This window comes from Xiphias gladius, chromosome 24, assembly GCF_016859285.1.
Source record: "Xiphias gladius isolate SHS-SW01 ecotype Sanya breed wild chromosome 24, ASM1685928v1, whole genome shotgun sequence".
Lineage (NCBI taxonomy): Eukaryota > Metazoa > Chordata > Actinopteri > Istiophoriformes > Xiphiidae > Xiphias > Xiphias gladius.
Window position 1 is genome coordinate 22,369,504 of NC_053423.1, and position 9,194 is coordinate 22,378,697.

The following is a 9,194-nucleotide window of genomic DNA, read 5'->3' on the forward strand; positions in this document are numbered from 1 at the left end:
AATGTGTATTATATATTTTTTTATTATATATTTTTTTTATTATAATTATTAATGTGTACATCACTTTACTGTTGCATCTGTTAAAGGCTGGGCTAATTTTTAATTACCACCTTGCTAATCATCAATCTGAATCTGCCCGATTAAACAGTAGCTCAATTTCCACGTACAATAAAATGAACCTACCTCCCGGCGTGAACCGAGGTTTATCAGCGACAGTTCCCCACCGCGCCGCTAGATGGCGGGCGCACACAGCCTTGGACGATGGGCGTGTCTAATTGAAGCCGCCGAGCCGCAGTCCGCGTTGCGTCCGTCACCCGCATCAGCCGGAGGAGTCTGACTGGGGGGCAACCATCACCGGGGATAAAAGTACACCGCGTCGCGTTCATTTTTGACCACCGGAGAGCACCGCTGCCTCTCTACCGGAGCCGCCTTATTTATATGGTAACAGGTAAGCGTGTGGCTGGATTACACCTTCTGTCCACATGCACCAAATTGTGTATGTCAAATGGGTCGCGTCAGGGGACGGACAGGCGGCCGCTAGCCGTTTGCAACCAGCAACTTCATACCGATTTTAAAAGCATTAATATTTCCCAATAAGTAGCTGTAATCAGTGGGTTCATCTATCACTCGTGTGGGTTTTTTTCTTGTGCGCAACATTTCAGTAAATTAGATTTTGGCTGATGGTCTGCGCTCGGGGGTTCACAACCCCTCCCTCCCTTTAAATTATGGGAGTCACATAACAGAGAGGCGACTATTTTCGGGTGTCTTATAAATGACAATCAAATTAAAAAAATAAATAAACAAATAAATGTACATATAGTGCAAGTGGTGCCCAGCACTCTTCGTTCCTCCCACATGAATGCAGTTTTTTTTTTTTTTTTCCCCCTCCTCTAAGAAATTCAGTGTTGTCAAGGTGGGACTACAATGGTGGCTGCTTTCAAGTATTATCCTACGACTGTCCTTTATTTTCAGTTTTGAAGAAGGAGCAGCAAGCATGTTCTACACCTGTGGTCCCAACGAGGCTATGGTGGTGTCAGGTAAAAATGATATTATGTATAATAGCCATATCTACTTAAAAACGAGAAAAGAGGGGAAAAAAACTATAATGATGAGTATATAATTGTTGCCTTTTATTCATGCATATTAATTTAAAGTGGATAAAATCTACCTAATATCCAAATATTTAAAAACCTTTTAGAGGATAAATTTTCAAAATGTGTAAGCAAGGGTAAAAAACACAAAAAAAACAATTAATATCTCTGCTACTTAACCAGTTTTTGGTTAAATATTTAATTCTAAAGTTAAACATGTTACAAAAGTTATTGTTTGACAGAAATTTGTATTTCTCATACAAAAATTAGAAAACATTATGTTTCAATATTCTGTTTGTGTCAGTCAACCTGGGTCATGTCTGGACGCTCTGACTTGAGGCCCTGCTTGGTCTCTGATCTCTCCCAGGGTTATGTCGTTCTCCCCCGCTGATGATAGCTGGAGGCCGAGTGTTCGTCATCCCGTGTTTTCAGCAGATACAGAGGTAGGCTAGCGCTCTGAATCTGTTTTTCTTATCTTCTGCTATCCACGGTTGCTTACGTTTCTTTAGTTCGGTTGTTCAATTCCAGATGGTGGTGTGTATACCAACCCTAGCTTAGTTTACTAATTTAAAGTTTTTGGCATTTGGTGTACCGATTCTTTTTTTTTTTTTTTTTTAAACATTTTTACCAGATGTACAACAGATAGAAAACAAGATATGATGGTAAAGGGCACTGCAGCAGCAAAACATACAAATTTTACAAGAAAGGACACTAATAATTATATTAATAATAATAATAAGGTTATATGTTTTGTCAATCATATGAATATGATTAGTGCCTGGATGACTGATGGACAAAGATTCAAAACATTGGCTATCTGAATCCCCTTCACCAAATGAGGGGGAGTGAAGAGGTGTATGTATATATATATATATATATATATATATATATATATATATATATATATATATATATATATATATATATATATATATATATATATATATATATATATATATATATATATATATATATATATATATATATATATATATATATATATATATATATATATATATATAATATATATATATATATATATATATATATAATATATATATATATATATATATATATATATATATATATATATATATATATATATATATATATATATATATATATATATATATATATATATATTATATATAAGAGGTGTATGTATATATATATTATATATATATATATATTATATATATTATATATATATATTATATATATATATATGGGGATCTACCACACCAGACAGAACCCCAGGTGCAGGCTGTGCAAGAATGCTCCTGAGACAGTTCAGCACATAGTAGCAGGGTGTAAGATGCAGGCAGGAACAGCGCCATAACCATGTGGCTGGCATAGTGTACAGGAACATCTGCACTGAGTATGGGTTGGAGGTCCCAAAGTCACAATGGAAGACACCTCCTAAGGTGGTTGAGAATGACCAAGCCAAGATCCTGAGGGACTTCCAGATCCAGACCGACAACCTGGTGATGGCTAACCAACCGGACGTCGTGTTGATGGACAAACAACAGAAGAAGGCAGTAGTGGTAGACGTAGCGATCCCAAGCGACAGCGACATCGAGAAGAAGGAACACGAGAAGATCGAAAAATACCAAGGGCTTAAAGAGGAGCTAGAAAAGATTTGGGGAGTAAAGGCAACGGTGGCGCCAGTGGTAATTGGAGCACTGGGGGCTGTGACCCACAAACTGGGAGATTGGCTCCAGCAGATTCCGGGTACAACATCTGAGGTCTCTGTCCAGAAGAGCGCAGTTCTAGGAACAGCCAAGATACTGCGCAGAACCCTCAAACTCCCAGGCCTCTGGTAGAGGACCCGAGCTTGAGGAAGACACACCACCAGGGATTGTTTTGTTTTTTCTGTATTGTGCCTAGCTTTGATCCTATACCTGTACACCCTCAGTGCTTGCAACCCAACACAAATACAAAACGTAAATTAATACACTTTAAAATATTCCATTAGAGCAATTTATAATCAATACATATCTTTTCCTTTTTATATGCCTTACCATTCCTATCTCCAGGATTTCCCTGAACACTCTGACTCTGAATGTGAAGAGTGACAAAGTCTACACCCGCCACGGAGTGCCCATCTCCGTCACCGGGATAGCCCAGGTCAGTGTGCGTCGCTGCAGAGGAAACAGCAGGCTACTCCACCGGTGAAGCTGGAGCTGGTTTGGCTCAGAGGTGTAGACTGTCGGACAAATACTTTGTCTGAGTCATCAGTAGGAAAACAACCATTAGTTTCCATCTAAACAATGCTAAACTGTATAATATAGACGTAGCTATGTACTCATGCTAAAATCTAGGCATCAGCGACGAGTAGTAGTAGTATTTTGAGAAGCGTGTGTTCTACCTACTCCTATCCAAACAATGTCCCTATTCCCATCCAAAATGTAGTTTCAGCCCCATTTGACAACAAATCTCTCATCTCATCTGATATGTTTTTCACATCGGCGTCACGTATTTAGGTACAAAACCGGCTGCTGTGTCGCTGGAGTCTTAATCCTTGTGGACGAGGGGACTTAACCCGGCGATCACATCAGTCTTTTACCGTAATCTTGGTTACAAACGAGTTGCTGTTCCCTACAGATGAAGATCCAGGGTCAGAACAAACAGATGCTGGCCGCAGCCTGCCAGATGTTCATGGGGAAGTCCGAGGCAGAGATTTCTCAGATCGCCTTGGAGACGCTGGAGGGGCACCAGCGTGCCATCATCGCCCACTTGACTGTTGAGGTGACTCAGTGAACTTTTTTGAGAAGAAAACTGAAGACGCTTAGGAATTTTAGGAGTTTTGTCACATTGAATCACATTAAAGCCTGCATCACACACAAATTCTGACAAAAGGTGCCATTGTAAAACTTAATTAACTTAATACATTAAAGCTAAGGATTTGCAGCATCATGTGACCGATTTCGTTGGGCTAGTGTTCGCTGTTGTTTTGATGCTGCCAATACTCCCACATCAAAGTTAACGTCCTCCTCTTACAGGAGATCTACAAGGACCGTAAGAAGTTCTCAGAGCAGGTTTTTAAGGTGGCCTCCTCCGACCTGGTCAACATGGGCATCAGCGTGGTCAGCTACACGCTCAAAGATGTTCACGACGACCAGGTGCTGCTTTGCCGTCGCGTTACACATTCTTAAATGGTTTTTCAGGAGGAGAAACATTCCTACCCATATGTTTTTGATCTGAATATTTTCAAAGACGGTCATGAACCTGAGTGGACACGTGACCCTTTCTTCTTTTTTCTTTTTTTTTTTTTTAATCTTCGGTTAAACAGGATTACCTGCATTCACTGGGAAAGGCTCGCACGGCCCAGGTTCAGAAAGACGCTCGCATTGGAGAGGCCCAGAACAAGAGAGATGCTGTGATCAGGGTGAGATACATTGCTTTGTTTCCATCAGGGATATTGCTAGTCCTATTCTGCTGCTAAGTGTCTCATTGCAACACAAAAACCCTCTATTCCCCAGGCAGCAAGGGGGTTATTGGAACTGTGTTGTTTTTTTTATTGTGAGAATGTGAGAGGCCCTCTTTTAGACCATCTTGTTTGTAGAAGTCTGTTTATAGACTAGTCAGTCACTTCCATTTTCCTTAGTCCGTTTTGCTTAGTCATGAGTGCTATTTGTCCATACTCTTGTCCGTATTTTTAGCATCTTCATCCTGTTTATCGTATTCTCAAGTTCCCATTGATCCCTATTTTCCCCCTCCTTTCTCTGTTTCAGTTTATTTCTCTCTCTCTCTCTCTCTCTCTCTCTCTGCAGGAAGCCCATGCAATGCAGGAGAAAATCTCAGCTCAGTACAAGAATGAGATCGACATGGCAAAGGCGCAGAGGGACTATGAGCTGAAGAAGGCGGCCTATGACATCGAGATCAACACTAAGAAGGCTGAGTCAGAGATGGCCTACCAGCTGCAGGTACACAAGCATATATATAATTACTACTACATAGTGTTACACCTGAAGACTTTTAGAGTAATGTCAGGGTTTTATAAAAGTGCCTCACTCAGCCTGACAGACGCATTTATCACCGTCTTGCAGTTTGCAAAATGCTTTAATTCTTGAACCATAACAAGTTATAATTTTTATTCCCTTGATTAAGAGTTACAACACTCGCTACATCTCACTTGACTTGTCTGATGTGACTTATCTTGAATTTATTCTTCCCTTGCCAGGTCGCGAAGACAAAGCAGCGTATTGAGGAGGAGAAGATGCAGGTCCAGGTAGTTGAGCGGACGCAGCAGATCACTCTGCAGGAGCAGGAGATCGCCCGCAGGGAGAAGGAGCTGGAGGCCAAGGTGAAGAAACCTGCCGAGGCCGAGCGGTACCGCCTGGAGAAACTGGCTGAGGCCCAGCGGTGAGTCGCAGGTTCATTCTCACTTCCTAGACAGCAGGACGTTGCTGGGAGCAGGCAGGTGGCCTTTCAGTTTTAGTACCAGAGTTTAGGGCCCATGTGTTTGCAGTTCATTTTCTGTGTTGACGTGTCCCTGGGCAAGATACTGAATCCCTGTTGTTCCGTTGCTGAGCCGACCCTTGTGGGCGGTTGCAGAAATTACGTCCGTGAAGCGAAGATCAATTTTCATCTGTTTAATAGCAACCTCCTATCTGTCAACTTTGACCCCTCCTTTTTATGTTAGTTCACAAAGATAGATAAGGTGACGTAGGGTAAAACAAGTTACGACAAGGCAGGTGGGACTTAAGACATATCGCAAACCCACAGTATCATAGTGACAGGTGTGTGAAATCGTTAAACATAAAAATGAAATGATGATAAATTCAGAATAAAACTTGGACACTACTCCTGCCATATGTTTTAGTATTGTTAATTACTGATTTTTATATGGTATCTGACAGATGTTTGATGTCTGTTGGACCCTACATGGCCAGATGCAATCCGGTTAGATGTTTGATGCTAATGCATCGGCTGTTTGAGACTGGATTATTTAGCCAGCCAATTAGCGTTATTAGCCCAAATTGGCTGAACCATCTGTGGTCCTCTTCCTGACCCTGCATTTTCTTTCTCTCTGTCCAGTCTTAAGTTGATCATGGAGGCAGAAGCCGAAGCTGAATCCATTAGGGTGAGTCACAGATCACTACAGCAGAATTCCAGCTCCGCTCTCTTCAGTTTTCTAAATAGTTTACGATCGAATCATGTTGAGAATTTTGTTTATTCAATATTGATCTCATGCGCACACCTCCATATTTGTGTGTGAGGCTGTTTCACAAAGTATCTCAGATGGGTGTGGCCCTTTGTGGGCCTTTTGTGTTTTCTGGTAAAGGAAGCCCATCCTCGTGTCTCCTTCAGATTAAAGGTGAGGCTGAGGCGTTCGCACTGGAGGCCAAAGGTCGCGCAGAGGCAGAGCAGATGGTAAAGAAGGCAGAGGCCTTCCAGCAGTACAAGGAAGGAGCCATGGTGGACATGCTGCTGGAGAAGCTGCCTCTGGTGAGAGACAACATGCTTTACAGTCCATAACAACCATTTATACCTTTTATATACAACCTACTGTTGCATTTTATGCATCACTGTTTTATGTGAGTAGATGTGTTTTCAGTTACAAACCCATCCCTGGGTTCCACTTACTGTCCTACTTACAGCTAATTATTGGCTCTGTTGAGTTCATCTTTTAGAAAGATTTAGACATAAACAAGAACATATTAAAGAAATGAAGTGTATAAGAAAACAAATAGAAAGGCATCAGTGCTGATTTTTTTTTTCTTTTTTTTTCTGAAGCTTTAGAAATTTAAGTGCTGCAATTTTATCAACAATTCCATTGTAGACTTGTTGATATATTATATTCGGTTATATTATATATATATATATATATATATATATATATATATATATATATAAAAACATTAAAAAAACACTTTAAACTGAAACCATAAAGCCAAATAATTATGACATTGTGCAACGCAGCTTTCTGTTTGAATCATGTATGGCATATGTATTAAAAACTACTTTGGTTCATTTAAATCATTTAGTTACCAGTTTCACTTCTTAGTTTGCAAAAGATTCGATTACAGGCGTAACATTTTCGGTGTCGTCCTCCAGATGGCAGACGAGATCAGCAAGCCGCTGTGCGAAGCCAACAAAGTTACCATGGTGTCCAGTGGAGGCGGGGAGGTGGGCGCAGCCAAACTGTCAGGAGAGGTGCTGGACATCATGACCCGCCTCCCCGACGTGGTGGAGAAACTGACTGGAGTCAGCATCTCCCAGGTGACTCTTTCTTGCACATACCCTCATGGCATGCAGGTCTGCTGCTGTAGCTTTCAGTGCAGTTTGAACTGCACTGGGACACTAGCATGTATATCAGAGCTGCATTAATTCAGTATGTTGGCCACTAGAGACCAGGATAACTCCAAACCAAGCCGACAGACATACAGGCCCGACATATAACCAATGTTTAAAGTTGATTTAGCTAATGTGTTAGCAAACAATCGCCTACAACATCATCATCCCATTGGAGTTGTGTTTTCTGGCCGCCTGATGATTGTAGATCCAATATTTACTCTGCTTGTAGCTTTAGTATGGATCAGCCATCGACTTCTGAGAAAAATATCTGGCTCTGTAGGTGCTTAATGTTTGATTTAGACCTGCCGTCGGCTGCTAGAAACGGGATTGATTCCCACCTGAACAATGTGAATGTTCCAAAAAACTAATAATGAGCTACGGTAGAAGAGGATACAAAGCACTGTAGAGAGGCAGAGTTGAATGATTTTTCTCTATGGGTTTGTTACTGAAAAGGGAGCCAATAATTTCGGTGTTAATGCTTATTAAAAAAAAAAATATATATATATATGTATTTATATATGTATTTATTTATTTATTGAGCTTAATGAGGACCCTATCTTTCTTTCCCTCCAATCCCTCCTTTTTGCAGGGGACCCCCCCAACCCCCCAAGCAGACTGAAGCGAATCAACCAAACCGGTGACCAGGCAGATCCCCCCTCCCACAGTCTTATCCTCTGCCTGGACTCTTTGCATGAGTCTGCTGACACAAAGTCTACCCGTGCTGCTCTTACATCCTCTGTGTCTGCGTCTGTCGACATCTAGTTGCGATGTGTCCGTGTTGTGAAAATGGCCTACACATTTCACTTTTTCCTTTTTTCTTTTGGGTCACCGACTACCAGCCTCTGTCTGGGTTAAAGTATTGTGTTCCCCCGGCTACAGTTACAGTTGTTGTCCACTGGTGCTGTGTTACATCCTCTATAAACACAAAGTGTTCAAATTATAACACCTCCCAGGTATTATCTTTTTAAAAATCAGACCTGTTACTTGATTGACGTTGGTATGATCAGATTTTAAAACTCACTGAAACAAGAAACAAATGTAACTGTAGTCTCTGTTAATCCTGTACTTTGTTAAATGATGTCCTTTCCTACCTTCTTCTCTCTAATGTGTGTCACGTTTTGCGTGTTTGCGTAGCGCTGATGAGAAAGTCTTTATCTGTCTTCTTTTGTCTTGAATCTCTCCCCACTGTCCACGTCTCCCTTTAACGTCTCCTCCATAACTGCCTGTGCGTGCTGCCTTGCTGCCAGACCTTAAGTGCATCTTAACGTGAAAGTTTAATACAATCATGCTATCGAAACCTTCATATACTAACGCTACTAACGTTACACAGTCTAATACTAAACCAAGAGTGCAGCCTGTAGCTTTAGCTCTTTTCTCATCATGTATTTGTGACAGAATTCATATTTGCTTAATGAAGGGAGTGTAAGGTGATCATTTTGTCAGTCCTCAAGTCTTTGAAGTCACGGTGGATGGTTGCTGATTTACAGCTAATCAAAATCGGGATACCATCGGTAAATCTGACTGCCATTATTATGTATTATATTTTTAAAATCTGTTGCTGTTTTCTATTTTATATATGTGTTTTATCCATGCATGACGTTTGCTAATTTTTTTTTTTTTTTTTCTAGTCTTGTCCTGCTGAATCAGTTAACTTTTTCAGGTTTTTGGAAAAAAAAATTTTTTTTTTTCAGGACCCTCTGCTTAAGGTACACCATATCATATCCAATAGCTAGTAGATCTCTATATTTACCATCAGCATGATATGAACTATGATGAAATGCTGAAAGTGCATTCTTGTAATGC

The 9,194-nt window shown here is 40.7% G+C and overlaps 1 protein-coding gene across 2 annotated transcripts; it reads left to right on the plus strand.

The window, feature by feature from the left end:
* The first annotated feature begins 329 nt into the window (after window positions 1-329).
* On the plus strand, window positions 330-8,969 carry flot1a (flotillin 1a). 2 transcript variants are annotated; one of them, XM_040121640.1, is made up of 13 exons: window positions 330-448; window positions 973-1,037; window positions 1,459-1,534; window positions 3,128-3,218; window positions 3,696-3,839; window positions 4,094-4,213; window positions 4,384-4,479; window positions 4,865-5,017; window positions 5,275-5,456; window positions 6,132-6,177; window positions 6,405-6,542; window positions 7,152-7,316; window positions 7,981-8,969. In XM_040121640.1, the coding sequence occupies exons 2-13, from the start codon at window positions 995-997 to the stop codon at window positions 8,008-8,010; spliced, it is 1,284 nt and encodes a 427-aa protein (XP_039977574.1). In that variant the 5' UTR covers window positions 330-448; window positions 973-994; the 3' UTR covers window positions 8,011-8,969. The 2 variants fall into 2 exon arrangements, with proteins under 2 accessions (XP_039977574.1, XP_039977577.1); XM_040121643.1 differs by lacking the exon at window positions 330-448 and having other exon boundaries at window positions 992-1,037; window positions 1,396-1,534.
* Window positions 8,970-9,194: the final 225 nt, after the last annotated feature.

Coding starts and splice junctions, on each gene's coding strand:
- flot1a (XM_040121640.1), top strand. CDS start 995: ATGTTCTACACCTGTGGTCCCAACGAGGCTATGGTGGTGTCAG. Junction 4,480..4,864: donor AGAGAGATGCTGTGATCAGG/GTGAGATACATT, acceptor CTCTCTCTGCAG/GAAGCCCATGCAATGCAGGA. Junction 7,317..7,980: donor CTGGAGTCAGCATCTCCCAG/GTGACTCTTTCT, acceptor TCCTTTTTGCAG/GGGACCCCCCCAACCCCCCA.